The 16,412-nt window shown below is 50.4% G+C and overlaps 1 protein-coding gene across 5 annotated transcripts in view; it reads left to right on the top strand.

Annotated features, from left to right (window-relative positions):
- PYGL (glycogen phosphorylase L) overlaps positions 1–16,412 on the top strand; it is a 51,381-nt gene that overhangs the window by 26,358 nt on the left and 8,611 nt on the right. For all 5 annotated transcript variants that reach the window (XM_032964925.2, XM_032964926.2, XM_032964928.2 and 2 more), the window contains 9 exons: positions 2,625–2,736; positions 8,089–8,171; positions 9,310–9,441; positions 10,454–10,546; positions 12,118–12,264; positions 12,702–12,865; positions 13,329–13,443; positions 14,513–14,614; positions 14,924–15,071. In XM_032964925.2, the coding sequence (XP_032820816.2) occupies positions 2,625–2,736; positions 8,089–8,171; positions 9,310–9,441; positions 10,454–10,546; positions 12,118–12,264; positions 12,702–12,865; positions 13,329–13,443; positions 14,513–14,614; positions 14,924–15,071 (1,096 nt within the window). The remainder of the gene's footprint in view (positions 1–2,624; positions 2,737–8,088; positions 8,172–9,309; positions 9,442–10,453; positions 10,547–12,117; positions 12,265–12,701; positions 12,866–13,328; positions 13,444–14,512; positions 14,615–14,923; positions 15,072–16,412) is intronic.

Below are 16,412 nucleotides of genomic sequence, written 5' to 3'. Positions count from 1 at the left end.
TTTCCTAGTATTATTATTGTAGAATAGTGTCCGGAAGCCGCAGCAGTCATTATCAAATGCTCGGTGTAATTGGCAATTTTCTCCCACAAAATGTGAAGGACAGTTACAATTTTGGATTTATAGTGTGGCTGCATGCTCAAGAGGCTGCTCAATGCCATGGGATGTTTGCATGATGGGGGAGGAAATAGAGTAGATGCAGGTTTGTTTGGGTGTTTGTAATACGAGAGACAATCCTAGGGAGAAGGAGACCACACTCTTTGGTTCTTTCGGTAAAGTCACGTAGGTAAAAAATAAAGTTAATCAAATCACGACGTTTCGGAGGCGACACAAGCTTCCGTCATCAGCAAAATTACTGATGACGGAAGCTTGTGTTGCCTCCGAAACGTCGTGATTTGATTGACTTAATTTCTTACCTACGTGACATTACCGAAAGAACCAAAGAGTATGGATCATTGCAGTCACGAAAACTTCAAATCTAGAAGGAGGCCACGTGGATGGTGGATCTGCTTGCGCCTTATTTATATTTGGTAATTGTAAATGCGTATACGGTGTGCATCACGGATGACCAAATCAACCGAAATGAGCCCATGCTCAACAGATCTTGGAAGCTTAAGCGTGGTTAAGCCGAGTTCGTCCTTGAACGGGTGACCACCGTGCATTAGACAAACAAAAAAAGCTGGTGTTTTAGGTTGCTGCAGTGCCGCGTTGTCAACCCTGTTATTCTGTACCATGCTCCTAGCCTATCCCCCCACTGACCAGGGCCGTGCATTCTTCGTCATTATCACCCGGCATGGTCAATCCACTGCTGGATGAGGCCTCTCGAAGGCCGCTGCCACGTCTCGCGGAGTTCATTGCTCCATCTCCTTGGTGGACGTATTTAATTCCCGTAACAGTTACCAATATTTAAACTAAAAACACGTAATTTGGATGCGTATTCTTCGCCCGCCGACTGACGCCAGCATGCTTCCTCATGTGCCCAGAAATCCACGAAGGCCCACTTTCAGTTCAACGCGCGTGCAGATTTCTCACCCACTCGCACGGTAACTTGCGGCGTTTCCGCTGAGTTGTGCTTCCGCAATAGCAGGAAGAGGCACGCAAACAAGTCGGCACGTGACGCGGCGCAGCGGCAACGCGTTTGCCGGTTCGAATCCGGCAGGCTGCCCTGGTTAAAACTGATTGTTAATAATGAAGATTTTTTGCCGTGCCCCTCCACCACCCAACACAGCCAGTAAGGTTTGTCACGTAAACAACGCGCCAATTAGTTACTACTTCAGCCCACCGGTGTGCTGGAGAGTAAATCGTCAATATTTACAATTTGAATGCCATATTTCGCTGGTAATTACATCCAGCATCATCGGGCGATTTGCTCGATGATGCTGGATGTAATTGGGCATTTATACTGACGCGATCTAACCCAAAACCTCTATTATGAATAATATTGGTCGCAAAAGCCTACGACGTGTTAAACTGAAAGTTAAATAACCGTAATAATTTCCAGTGCCGTCTGCTTCACAGTGGATGCTAAATATCCAATGAATGTCATTTGCAAGTATAGGCTATTGCGTTGCAGGCTTCACGGTCCGAGTTTTCCAAAAAATGTAATAATCGCACCTCCATTTTACTCAATTGAGATTAGAGTACACATAGCCATCATCGCCCAATTTTGCTGCGTTAACTTGGCAGGACCCTCTTGGTTGCAAGATGGCAAGATGTTAACTACCTCGCCTGGTATACAGGAGGTTGTGGGTTCGTTCTTGACCCCGATGCCTGAATATTTGAGGTTTGCTTGTCCCCGTGGTCGTGTGGATTTTTCTCCGGGTCCTCCGGTTTTTCCCCCTTACATATAGAAACCTGTCTTTAGAGTATTTGGCTGCTATAAATCTCCACATGATACGCCACTTCGTTGAGCTGTCATTTGTGGGCCTTACCTGGTAAAATAAAAATAGTTTAATGATCCGTTGTAATGCTATTTGGAGTTATACAGTGCCTAAATGCCACTGCATCTCGAGAAGTATTTTTACACAGAGAGAGAGCAGAGGCAGTCAGTCATGGGTCGAGGGAAAAAAAGGAAGGTAAATAATGGTTTTAAAAAGGTATTTTCCTGGAACCCGTGCAGGGCCTGCTTCCAATGAAGTATTTTTCTGATGAATTGAAACCCGACAAACAAAGTTTGTGAGAAGCCCAACGACAATGGCAGTCAACGTTGTTGTTGTCCAGTCCTCCGCGATGCATTCCGTATTCTCTCGTAAACTCTGGTCCTCTATCTGATGTGAGTCGTTCAATCTTTGTTCACGTGAGTGAACTCGTCCTTTTGCTCTGTGTATGAAGAGCAACTGCACAAGTTTGTTTAATTTTGCAATCGTATAGCAGATATCGATTCGATACATCAATGGAAATGGTCATCGTCGACAGTAGTTTAGTGGGAATGCCGTGTGTGTGTGTGTGCGTGGACGTGCGTGCGCACGAGTGCGTATATGAATCCTCTTTATTCATTTCCCTTTTCATGTTTGCCCGTCCTTCCGTCCGCCAATCCGTTTGTCGATCCACCCATCCATCCATACGGTCGTCCGTCAGTCTCATTGATTTCCAACCTCCCACCTTACCCGCCCGCCCCCCCCCCGCAGGTCGTCCTTGCCATGCCCTATGACACACCGGTGCCGGGCTACGGCAACAACACGGTAAACACCATGCGCCTGTGGTCGTCGCGAGCTCCCAACGACTTCAACCTGCAGGACTGTGAGTGGGACGCTGTCACCTCCTCCACCCACCCACCCACTCGCTCGCTCGGACACACCGTCTTCCTGTTCTCGTTTCTTTCCGTGCCGCATTGTCACACCACCTGTGCTTTCTAGGCATCAATTGATTGCCCCTCCCTCCCTCCGCCCCCTTGCGATCTCTTTCACGGTCACGATTTGACTCGGAGGGCAATGCAGAAAAATCAATCCATTGTTGTGCTGTGGCTTCGATGATCCAATGTCCATGCTCCCCCACCTTCACCAACTCGCATTGACCAGCGTGGTGAAGTATGGTCGGATAACTGCCATGATCCACATGGCCTGGCGGATTCACCAAAATGTCTGAAGCGTACATGATTCAGTTAAATAATTGAGTCTTGTTTTATTACCATTGCAGTGAATAGATCATCTCTAGCAGTGGCAGGGATTATGTAAAGCGATTACATGTAGCATATAAAATAATAATTAACTATTTGGATCTCCGTAGTGTCTAGATGCAACCACATCTCAATACGCTGTACAGAGTAATGTAATGTTACATTTACATTTTTCTTCACCAGGTGAGAACTTAAGAGGCCAAGATGGCTCTGGTTTACAAAATAACAACAGGAAAAACAAACAATAACATGCAGCAATGAAGTAAACAGAAAACGGCAAACGGGACGAAAACAAAAACGGTGCACCACACGAGGAGCCGAACGCATTGCCCAAACATAAATCAACGGTAAATGAAAACTAAAAATGTAAATCCCTGCGGCTCAAATCGCCTCTGGCAGATAAACATCCAGTTCGATCACAGAACACATTCACAAACGAAGCTACAGGCACATCCAACATTAATCACATTTTTGTCAGCCTTCTGCTTTGATGGCCACCTCTACCTACGCCAGGTGGATAATGGGAATTGTTTGACCATACTTCCCCATTATCGTCAGTGCGGGCGGCTTAATGGGGAGCCCCCGGACCAGTTTGGGCATCGGCCTCTGATTTTGGCCGTGGTTGGGAATCGAATCCAGGCTGCCAGGTTCATCGCGCAGTTCGCAAAATCACCCTTGCCACACCGCTGTAGCTGGCATACAGATAAGATGCACGGGTCGTGAGCGCAGGAATCCGTTTTTGAATCGATGCATCGTCACTCAACACCGTGAGTTCCATTCTCTTCAGCTTTTCCGGTGACACACTTCTTTATCTTCCGATATTCTTATTTATTCTTCCTTCCCTCTCTCCGTCGGTCTGTCCCTGTTAATCCCCTTCTTTTGTTCTCTCTCTCTCTCCCACCGTTGTCTCTTTTGTAATCACCGCCACTTCCTTTGTCTCGCAGCGCCTCAACTTTTTTTCTTCACATTTCTGCCTGTTTTTGTGCTTCTCTTCCGTCTGCCACCCTCCAGCTGGGCCTGACAGCTCTGCCCCGCTTCCTTGCCCATCTGCCTGCCATCCATCCATGCTCGTCTGACTCTATATTTGTCATTATCTTTGCTTCTGGCTGCCTATCTGCCTGTCTCTCTGTCCATTCATCAGTCCTGCCTGCCTTCCTGTTGATCTGTTTACAAATCCCTCTGTCCTGTCTGCCTTCCTGTTTCTGTCTGTCTGCCTGCTTGCTTGTCTGTTGATTTGTCAGTCTCTCTGTCTCTCCATTTGTCAATCTATCTGCATATTGGCCTGCCTGTCTGTGTCTCCGTCCATCCATATGTCAATTTCTCCGTCTGTCCATTCATCATGCCTGCCTTGCCTGCCCTGCTTGTCTGCTTGGATGTCTGCTCTCCCTTTCTTCTGAATTCATTTTCCCAGTCATATCACTCCCCTTGTGATCCCCTGCACATTTTCTTCTACTCAACAAATTCCCCTCTCTCCTTGCCCCGCTGCCCCATGCTCATCCACCTTCCACGGCCCATCATCACAATTCTCCCGCACAAGCAACCCCGCTTTGCTTTGCCGTGATGCAATGTTTGCACAACGTTGTTGATATCAAGGATCCCCAAGCCCGCTCCCACCCCCGCCTCCTCTTCCTCCCCACGCGTTGCCGCTCCGCGTCGTGCACACATTTCCCCATTGACTTGCGTCGAATCTGCTGCGATCCCATTACCAGCAGGAAATGTAATAAGGCCTTAAATGCCTCCAGATTGCTAAAAACGCCCCGCAACAGTTTGTTCCATTGAGCCCAAAATAGAAGCAAATAAAAACATCTCCGACGCAATAGCTGTAAGCGAAAACGATACTCGATGTGGATTTTGCGTTGCCATCCAAAGCTGCACGGGAATTCTTCATGCGTGTGTACACAGTCCCCTTTTTGTCAATCCGTCGCTGGAGTCGTGTGGGTCAAACCTTGCTTGGCTTGCGAGATCTGATGCGATTGGGAACATTTTGGTTTATTGGGTACTAGACCGTAATATATAAATTATTATCGAATTAATTAAATGCGATTATTTTTTTGTGCGGTAACTTCAAAATAAGGCACACGTAGATGAATGCCCTGCGGCAGTTTGGCCCTGGAAGGACAGCCTCCAGTCCCGGCAAGCATTAGGGAATGGAGCGGCTAAATATTTTCATTTATTCATCGCATCGTGTGCAGCAATTACCTAAGCAGTGCTGCAGCCAAGCAAAGTTCACAAATAAAAAATAAAATAAACGTGCGATACCAATAGCAGGGGTATTAAAAATGCAGCACAGGGTGCCATTTCTGACGGCGAGCCGGACAAAGCAGCACAAGAGCCGATTAACCTTTCATTTTTTTTATCTCCCAAGGCTCGCAGTTTTGTTCCGCAAGGACGATTGACAAGGCCAAGGGATAAACTTGTCACTGGCTGTAATTTTGCCGGGAAATAGAAGCGAGGCACCGCTAAAGGTCGGAGGTCGTCGGGGGGCGGGGGATGGGGGTGGGGGGGGACGAGGGGTCATTGGTGCGGTTGGATCGGGGGGCCGGGGGGTAAAAAGTGATGGGGCCCGGGTCAGCATCAGAGGCAGTGATTGGCTTCTGTCCGGTATGTTGCAGGGTTTGGCGCGGGTCGGAGGTCAACAAGGGTCGTTCCGCATTACCTCTTGCTCCACTGCCCTGCCCCTTATTGGAGCTATTAAACTTGTTTACGTCGACGTTTAGCCGCGTGGTGTGTCAGGCTTCTGCTCTCTATCCGTAGCCGTTACGTTGTGGGCAGCAGAGTCGGCACAAACAAAGTCCATCGTTGTGCGATATGTTTTTGGTCCTGCATCTGTGCTCCCTGCCCGTTTTGGCGTCGGAGCGTGAGCTCAGGATTATGGGTGCTAGGTACCACCTTTGGCAACCAGCGCTCGCCAGAGTGGTGAAGCGTGCTGAGATAATCACCACGGCCCACACGGCGTGGGGAGGCCCTCATCAAGCAGTGGATTGACAATAGGATTAGGGTTGATACTTGTAAGTTAGATAGCCGTGACGTGACGGCGTAGTCTTTCCCGATGTCTTCTTGCAGCGGAGATATTTTGATTGGATGCTTTTTATTCGGTGGCAAATTGAATTACCGTAATCGCATTGGTCACTTGGAAGAGGCTGCTTAGTCGGGCAACGGGATCAGCAAGTTACGCCTAAATGTCCTTCCTGCCAAGGGCACTGACTGCAGGACATCTTTAGTGGAATGATCACCAGCCTGGTGATGGGCAAATATTCCGTCTGTCCAGCCCTTAGACCTGACAACTCCTTGAATCATCTGGCCTTTTCAGCGGTGATTTTTGGCTCATTTGGAATACAAATTCGGAATACAAATGAGCCCTGGCACTTTCACCAAAGGGCCCTCCTTGGTTGTGGCCGGATTTCAATATTTAACGGCAAATGTCACACGCAAGATTTATTTAAAAGTCAGAGTTTTCCCGTGCTCAAGTGAACGCTGCGCTGGTGCTTACCCCTGTTTCTGTTCCAGAGGAAGTGGTGGAAATTCCACATTTTTATGGCTGGGACTGGTCTCTCCATAGAGTAACTATTGACTTTTCACCAGGTGGTATTAATTTTTCTGACTGCTGGAAGATAACGACAATGATGATTATGATTTGATAATTATAATTTGCTTTGCCAACGAAAGTATGTTACAACATAAAATTCATCACCGTCGACTTTAGCCAGAAACAATCTGCTGCAAGATGAATGCCACTACAAAAATATGATTCTGAGACGTCTGTTCTCTTTTGCATATTCACGCCACGGATTCAAAAGAACACACGGCCCATAAATGAAACACCTCTTGCAAATGCACATCTCAGCTGTATGTGTCTTGTGTTTACCTAACAAGCATTTCATGAAAGATTTAATAACGAAACATTTTTTTCAACTTATTTTCAAGGGCAGTTTAGCGATATATATATTTTTTTGTACTGCGGTGTAACTGCCGTACTTGACGCAGAAATGGCATCACTTGGTGATGGCTGTAAGTCGCAAAAAATATAATCACTAAGATAAGCTTGTCTTTTTTTATTGTCGTGAAAAAAAGTTCTAAACTGATGCCCAACAGTTTGGAACACACCGCCTCGGTACATATGCTCAAGACAAGCGTAGCGATGCTTGTCTAACTGTGAAATAGAACTCTCCTTCCCCCCCCAACCTTTCTTTCCCCCCCCCCCCCATTTGTTAATAGTAATTTAGTGTTTAGTTTGTCGTCTTTCCCCCGCACCTCCGATAAGCACGGTTGGCTACGTACGGTGCGAAAGAAGTTTTACACACATACAACATACATACGGTTTCTATACCACACCTCCCATAGAGTACTTGAGGCACCAGAGGAAGTGATTGCAAACCCAAATACGATGTTCAGAAACAAAGGATAGAATAAATAAAATAAATTCATACCATGATTGAGACTACTCTCTTAATAGTATTTCTAGGTAAGCTGTTCCACAACTCTGTTGTCAAGAAAGACCAAAAGTCCCGTTCACTAATTCTCAATTAGGCCCCCACACTTCTTGTAATTAAAAGAAAAACAAAAAAGTTGACTACTTCACTCGGGCTTTTTAATTATGGTTTGGAACATAATCATTGCACTCACTATGCCAAATAAAGTGCCCCGGAAGCTGTGGAGCAGGTGCAAAGCTATTTTCAATTTGTTTTGTGATTTTTACACGAACGTGCTGCCCAGCTCTGCGAGTGCGCGCCCGCCCGTCACTTCAAATCATACCGGCCGCGTTGTCCAGCGTACCCATTGTGCCTTTCCCAGAAATGTATGTATGCTGAGTTTCTTTCGCACCGTACGTAGCCAACCGTGCATAAATCGGAGGTGCGGGGTGGGGAGGGAAGGACAACCAAACTAAACACAAACTAAACACAAACTAAACACAAACTAAACACAAACTGACCGACCGAGCTGCCTGCTGCCCTCTCGTTTCTCTCGCCGCACCGCAGTCAACGTCGGGGACTACATCCAGGCCGTGCTCGACCGTAATCTCGCTGAGAACATCTCCCGCGTGCTCTACCCCAACGACAACGTACGTATGGAGGCCTCCTCGCAGAGGCCCACGGTGTCAACCTTCGTGAGAGGCCGCTCCTTCTCCAGGGGTGCTGCAAGTGGCGAGATGTTATCGCCCTCGCCTGGTATGCAGGAGGTCGTGGGTTCGATCCCGACCCTGGCGCCTGCTGCAGTATATTTAGAATTTGCGTGTCTCTCTCTCTCATCATAATCATGGTGGCTAGGAGATGTTAACTACCTCGCCTGGTATGCAGGAGGTCGTGGGTTCGATCCCGACCCTGGCGCCTGCTGCAGTATATTTAGAATTTGCGTGCGTCTTTTCCCGTGGTCGCGTGGAATTTTCTCTGGGTCCTCCGGGTGTACTCTCCACATTTAGAAATGTGCGTTTAGAGTACATGGCTGCTATACATTTCCACGTGATAATCCACTTTGTTGAGCTGTCATTTGTGGCCAGATCGCTTCTGAAAAGAAAAAAACACCGCTTAGAGCGGGCCGCCTTAACTGGTTAAATAAAAAAAGTAGTTTTATCAGTTTAGTTTCGTTTCTCGGCTTCTGCTCCTGATGTCTGTGTGGTTGAGACGCTGCTGCTGCTGCTGCTCTTGTTGGAGTCAACACTTAAGACCCCCCCCCCCATTTGTGTTTACGTGACGTAGAGCACATTTCGTCCCGCCCCCCCCCCCACTCTGAAGCATCTGGATATACGGTTGCATCTAGATGCCGCTATAAACACGTAAATTGAATTGTATTGCAACATCTCAAAATTACAATAATAATAGAGGTCAAATTTAAAAGTCAAAGTGATTTCCCGCTCAAATGAAGGCGGCTGACCTACGACTCTTTCACGCTGGCCAAACGTCTCTGAAGAGGTTGGTGTGTCCCACAATTTACCCCAACCGCACGTGGACCTGCCGCTCAATCGACCAACCGTGCCCCGACCCGTTTTACCTCTGCTGGCGGTTGGATAGAGACGCTGGGGGGAGGAGGGATTTTCAGAACCTCGCTCCCCATTGTTTCAAGTGCCACGCCGCCTGGCAGAGGCGACCAATTCGTGGTGGCACTCTGGATCGCAAGTCCATTGCTTGTGAAAGCCTTAACGGTAAAGGGACAAAAGCGTTGATTTAAAATCGCTCCATTTTTTTATCTTCCCCCGACCGCAGTTCTTCGAGGGCAAGGAGCTGCGGCTGAAGCAGGAGTACTTTGTGGTGGCAGCGACGCTACAGGACATCATCCGCCGCTACAAGGCGTGCAAATCCGGAACCAGGACGACGTTCGACGCCTTCCCAGACAAGGCAATCGCCACTGCGTGGCCTGACCCCCACACCCCCCCCCCCCACCCCCCACCGCGTGCTGAACTTGCGACTTTGCATTGCATGCAGAGGAAGGGCCCTGTGCTCTTCAACCCCATTTGAACCATACACACATTGTGTGTTTGTCTGTTAAACTTATTTCGCACCATACGTAAAGAAAACGGCGCTAATCAGAGCTGCGGGGGAAGGACGACAAATTAAACGCACGAAGTGGTTGTCCACGGAATTAGTTTTCAATCTAGACGATGATTTAACAGTGCATCGCTCCCAGTGGCTTCCTAATATCGGAAGGAAGAGCGTTCCAGACGGACGCAGAAGTGCGTCCGAAAGCGCCGCGCGATGCGGTGACCGTTATTTGTTCGATGGCTAGACCTACAGGACGCAGCTGCATCATCGCGTCGGAACCTTGCTGCGTGCATCACAGTGGCCGGAGCGTCGTTGGCTAGGGGCCTGGTACAAGGAATGACATGGGCCCCCCCTGTCTGATATGACCCCCCTGACTCTTCATAGCCTGGCGCCTCTAACACCTTCTGGCCGATGAGCACCCAGTGCAGTTTCAACCGTCTGTACACTCGATCGTTAAGCCACTAGGTCCGATGTCAGTCTATGGGTCAGATGTTAGTCTTTAGGTTCTATGTTAGCCTGTGAAAGTCTACGGGCCTCTGTGAGTCTATGTAGCGTGGTTGGCGTTGGAGCCCTGGGTTGTTTGGCCAACCCCACGAATCGGTGTTTATAGATGTGGAGGGAAACCGGAGCACCCGGAGAAAACGCATGCGAGCGTGGGGGAGCGACTCTCAATCCTTGTACAGATGGAAATTAATCAACTTGCTCTGCTCCTTATCATACCTTGACCATAAGCCAGGAGATGGTGACCTCGACACCCACAGGTAGGGAGGGAATATCGCGAATGTGTGTGCGTGATTCACCAACCCGGACGATCGAGACTCGACCGTGTTCTGACTCTCGCCGAAAAATGTTTCCACGTGTACCGCAGGTCGCCATCCAGCTGAACGACACGCACCCGTCGCTGGTCATCCCGGAGTTGATGCGAGTGTTTTTGGATGTGGAGAAGCTGGACTGGGATAAGGCGAGGAGGCCCCCCCACCCCGCATTTCTATTTCGCCCACGGTCGCCCTCGCCAACACCAACACTCGTTTGCCCGTGAAACAAACATCCATCATCATGAGTCTGTATCAGCTACCCGCCATCATAGTCATCATCAGCCATGATCGATCCACTGCTTGATGTTGGCCTTGCCCAGGCCCATCACTGTAACAATCCGCAAAGTGCCTGCTGACAAGCAGATGTCGTCTCAAGCACCTCTCCTGCAGCTACCACTCTGGTTATTTGTCTCGGCCACTGGCCAAACACCACCTATTGAATAATCTTGAGTATTCGTCGTCCGTAGTTTAAAGGGACAGCCGAGAACCTGGGTTAAAATCTCGGTAGCCGTTTGTGATTTAAGCCAAGTGGAGTGAATTTTATGGTGTCAGCCCAGTCACCAGTGACTGCACAGTCAACCATGACCTTCGTATCGATATTGGTTCTGTAACCTGATTTGACTAAACTCCTGCCTTTTGAGAATGTATCAGTTTGAATGTCACGCTACCAACGGTGCTGTGTAGCATGGTGGGTGGGAAGGTGCTGCCCTCTGGAGTTATTTTCTTGTTTGTTTGTGGAGTCATTGGGTGACCGAGCTGACACCATTAACTGACCACATGTAAACGAACCTAGTTTATATATTTGGCGAATCGAAACGCTCGGGACGCAGTGAATGAGTTTTAAGTAAAAATGTAGCTGCACGTGATCGATTCCGTCCAATCGCAAACAGTTAAACTCGGGATGCTGAGAATCCCTTCAAAGTGACCTCAAATTATTTGGTGGTGCTGCGTTATCAGCGGTGCACCGAGCACGAATAACAACCATTACTCAACACATTCGTCAATAGCGCTGCCTCGTATACACTTTTCTCTTCAAGGCAGCACTCTTGACAGATGTGTCGAGGGTTTTTATTTTTCTAATCGCGGGGCAGTGCTCGCCTCAGGTTCTAACCCAGCATCTCAGCGGTGCCTGCTCAGGGCTCTGACCTGTAATCCACCGAGGCCCACGCCCAAATGCCAATCATGCGCGTGTGTGCGAGCCTGTGAGTGTGTGTGTGTGGGGTGCCAAGGTTAGATTTTTTTTTCCCACGTAGTGGTCCTTAGGTTGAGGGTGGAGGGGTTACCAGCCCCCCGCACCCGTCCTGAGCACACACTTCACGTGGCCTTATCGTGGCATTAAAGTGGACGTAGCCTGGCACAAGCACCGTGGTGAAGTCCCCGCCACCTAGTGGTGAATGGCGGTTGTTGTTAGTGCCACGGTGGAGAGATGTATGCAGGAGGTCGTGGGTTCGATCCAGACCCTGACGCCTGTACATTTTGAGTTTTCCCCATGGACGCGTGGAATTTTCTCCGGGTCCTCCGGTTTTTCCCTCCACATTTATCATCACCATTCATTTAGACTATTTGGCTGCTTTTAAATGTCCACGCGATAAGCCACTTAATTTAGCTATCATTTGTAGCCAGGTCGCTTCTGAAAAACGGCTATACAGCTCAATGGGCCCTACGTGTTTAAAAAAAAAAAATGTTATTGCCACCTTCGCGGTGTGCGCCCTAGCAGGCGTGGGACATCACGGTGCGCACGTGCGCGTACACCAACCACACGGTGCTTCCCGAGGCGCTCGAGCGCTGGCCCGTCCATCTCATGGAGAACCTCCTGCCGCGGCATCTCGAAATCATCTATGAGATCAACATGAAGCACCTGGAGGTACTGCGCTCGGAGCCGCCAACACCCGTCTTGAAAGCGACTCCCGCTTCGTGTTCCTCTGTCCCCCAGTGACCCCGAGTCACCATCGCCCCCGTGTGTCTGTGACTGTGTATGCCACTGTCTGTATCCCGAAGACTCTGCATCCCTGCATCCTCCTATTATCGTGTCCTCGTATCTTCATGTCTCCCGTGTTCCCATGTAATCTCATATCCGCCTCTCCCCGTGTCCCGTATCCCTGTGCATCCATGTCTGCATGTCGTGATGGCCCCCGTGTGCCCACGTCCTGATGTCTCTGTGTATCCCCGTGTCCCCCGTGTCCCCCGTGTCCCCGTGTTCCCGCGTCCTCGCGTCCCGTGTCCCCGTGCGCACGCGTCCCCATTACCGACGCGTCCGCCCGTGTCCCCCACCCTCCCCGTGTCTCCCCGACGTGGCCGCAGAGGGTGTGCGCGCTCTACCCTGGCGACATGGAGCGCATGGGCCGCATGTCGCTCATCGAGGAGAGCGGCGAGAAGCGCGTCAACATGGCGCACCTGTGCATCGTGGGCTCGCACGCCGTCAACGGCGTCGCTCGCATCCACTCCGACATCATAAAGCAGTCCATGTGAGCGTCGCACGCTCGCCCGCTCGCTCGCGCGACGACGACGGCAGCGGCCGCCGCTGAGCGCCGGAGACTTCGCCACCGCGCTTGTGCCAGGCCAGGTGCACTCGCGACGCTTTCGCATGGAAGTGTCGCAAGGCTCGCTGTGGCAGGTGATGAGACAGACCCAGGTGCTGTGGGTTAACTCAATGAGGTGCCTGGCTGATGCACCGCCTGCGCTGTCCACTGTACCAACTGGATGCTTCGTTAGCCGCCCAGTGCTCTGCTCGTTGTTGCGAGCGTCGCTCCTCCACCCTTAACCGTTGCTGGAGGGCGACTGCCTCCAACTTGTCATCCTGCCTCCTACACCACACGCACATACACACAAGCTCGCGTGTGGTCTAGAGACTCGACGATTCTTCTCTGGTAAAAGAAAAAAAGTCAACGCGTTCATACTCGTATGGCCGGTGGTGTTGAAAATGTCCAGATTTAAGGATTTCTACGAGATGGAGCCGGACAAGTTCCAGAACAAAACGAACGGGATCACTCCGCGGCGCTGGCTCGTCATGTGCAACCCCAGCCTCGCCGACGCCATCGCAGAGGTGAGCGTCTCGGTCTCCGCCCCGTCTTCCCGTCCCCACAGATCCACGCCCGGCCTCTTCACGGCGGCTCCTTTCTTTCTCTCACTCGCTCTTTCTCTCTCTCTCTCAGCCTGTTTCTTCTACTTTATTTCCAGTCTCTCCCATTTCTCACCTCTATTTGTGGCAGGGTAGCGCAGTGGGGTGACACTCACGCCTCACAGCAATGAAAGGGGCCTGTGTTCGATTCCCGACTTGGGTGCCTTTTTGTATGTGGAGTTTGTATGTTCTCCCGAATTTTCTGCGTGGGTTCCCTCCGGGTTCTTCGGTGTCCTCCCAAAGCTAAGAGAGCACTCAATGCAACTGCTCTTCGCCATACATCCCAATGCTGAAAAAATCCCTGCAAATTACTCAATCGGGATTGCACACAGCAGCAACGTCCCCCCCCCCCCCTCCTCCCCACTACGATGGCTTGGCAGGATTTTCCTAAAAGAGTCTTGGGACTTGGATGAGGATTTCCTGGGAAAAGAGCGCGATAATAAAAATCATGAATATGAATGACCTGTCTTTAGGCAAGTGATGATGCACAAACTGTTTTGCTTGCGACGCTTGCCTAGAATTGCTCATTTAAGCATCGACCGCGGTGGCGAGGTGTTAACTCCCTCGCCTGATATGCAGGAGCTCATGGGTTCGATCCCGACTCTTGTATATTTGGGGTTTGCATGTGCCTCTCCCTGTGGTCACTTTATTTTTTCTCTGGGTCCTCCGATTTTACCCTCCACATTTAGAATTAAAATGCGTTTAGAGTAATGTATTTGGAAACTATCAATTTCCACGTGATAAGCCACTTCGTTGAGCTTATCATTTGTGGCCAGGTCGCTTCTGAAAAAGAGCTATACAGCTTTTACCTGGTAGTGAGTCTTACCTGGTAAAATTAAAATAGTTTAGACCGTTTTAGAATGCAAATTAGACGGCGATTATATGCTAATGTTCCTTGGTGGTGGAACGTTGGTTTGAGATGGCAGTTGTGTGACTGGAAGCTCGCTCGGTGGACTTGCGATGGAATGTTTTGTCATTTGTATTTTTTCATCAGCGCATTGGCGAAGACTTCATCAAGGACCTCGGACAGTTGAGAAATCTGGAGGCGTTTGTCAATGACCCCCGGCTCATCCGGGATATCCTTCAGGTTAAGCAGGTGAGATGATTTGAAAGGAGAAAAAAATTATAGTAGGCGACATTTCTAGCTATGTCCCTTCTAAATGGCACTTGTGCTATGCGGCATTGACGGAATGTATCCGTTTTTTTTGGTTGATATTTGCATTTGTCCACCACTTTGATCGCAGGGTGACCGAAAAATGTGCTCAATGTTAAAGCTGTTGCTGTCGTCGCTATCCCGACGAGCGTCACTGCCATATCCTAAACTATTCCACTCCTCGTTCGCTCGGCGATTCCTTCCCACCTCCCGTCCCCCGTCATGCCCCCCACCCCACCCACCGCGTTTCAGGAGAACAAGGTGAAGTTCGCGGCGTACCTGGAGGCTAATCACGGCGTGCACATTAACACGGACTCGATCTTCGACGTCCACGTCAAGAGGATCCACGAGTACAAGCGGCAGCTGCTCAACTGCCTGCACGTCATCGCTCTCTACAACCGTGAGACTTCGGGCCGTCCGCGGCACGCCGCTCGATGGGGAGGGCGCGACGCGACGGAGAGGGTGCGAGCGCACGCGATGGTGGGACGACGCCGTTGACGATGCCGTTGACGACGCCGTTGACGACGCCGATGACGACGCCGATGACGACGCCATTGACGACGCCGATGACGACAGTGCCCTCCGCGGAGGGGAGACGCGTCCCGGCGGCGAACGCTTGTTGCGGACGATCGCAGTTAATGTTGCGGGTTCCGTTAACCCGTAAAGAAAAATGCTACGTGCGCCATCTTCTGCGCGTAGCGGCCGTTCGTGGCCTCGTGACGTCTTTCGCAAGAGCGGGGCTTTGTGCGCCGGCGTCCAAATTAGCCACATTTGATCGATTGAAGCAATTGGCGGGACCCCGGGGTCCCATCACTGCCCCGGGGTGGGAAAAACCACGTAGCGACACGAGTCTTGCCTTACCGACAACAAAACTAGCGGTCAATAGATTGGCCTCGTCGAGAGCTACTCGGAGCACTAAGTTTCGTAAAAAGTTGAAACATTACATAAACACGTTCAATTCACTGCCTGGGGGGCGGCGGGCTCGCCTTGGCAAAGAAGCTGAGGATCGACGGCTGACCGGAGGGCGTCGTCGCCGCGCGTGACTGCGGCGGACGCCCCCCGGGGCTTGCGTTTGGCCGGTGGGGTGGCGCCCATCGTGTTGATCGCCGCCTGCTGCTGCTGCTGCTGGCGCTTGTTGGCAAGAGTCTGGGCGGGCGGCGCGTTGCTGTCGGGATCACGAGTGGGGCGGACTGAAAAATAATAATTATTGACCTGATTTTTGCGGGACCCCGGGGTCCCGCCAAATGATTCCATTGCCAGCGAATTAGTCAATTTGGGATCACGCACGGGGAGCGATTGTTGCCCCCCCCACCAACTGCGAAAACTTGGTAGCGCCCTCGTGCAAAATTGCCACGAGACTCGGTGAAGCTTTCCTGGGTAAACAAATGTAATAATAACTTGACATCACTCCTCACCACCATCATCGTCATCAGCAGCCATGGACAAATCAACTGCCAGATGAAGGCCTCCCCAAGCTGCCCCTGTCCTCTCACTATCCTGCGATGTAATAATCCACCTCGTGCCTATGTACAAGTTGAGAGCTTATTGCTCCATCTCCTCTATGGATGTGCTCTTCGGCGTGTTCCATTCCTTGGCTGCCACTCGGTCATCATCCTCAAAACAATCATCCCTTCTTGCAACGTGTCCTGTCCAAGTGCATAGTTAGAATGATGGAATTCACCTGGTGTATGTTTCTGTAATCCTTGCGCGCTTTCTTCCTTCTCTCCATGTAATTCAAAGC

The sequence above is a fragment of the Petromyzon marinus genome, chromosome 33, assembly GCF_048934315.1.
Source record: "Petromyzon marinus isolate PM22_M1 ecotype Great Lakes invasive population chromosome 33, UKy_Petmar_22M1.pri1.0, whole genome shotgun sequence".
Lineage (NCBI taxonomy): Eukaryota > Metazoa > Chordata > Hyperoartia > Petromyzontiformes > Petromyzontidae > Petromyzon > Petromyzon marinus.
Note: the sequence above shows the minus strand (reverse complement) of the source record. Positions and strands in the feature narration are given on the sequence as shown.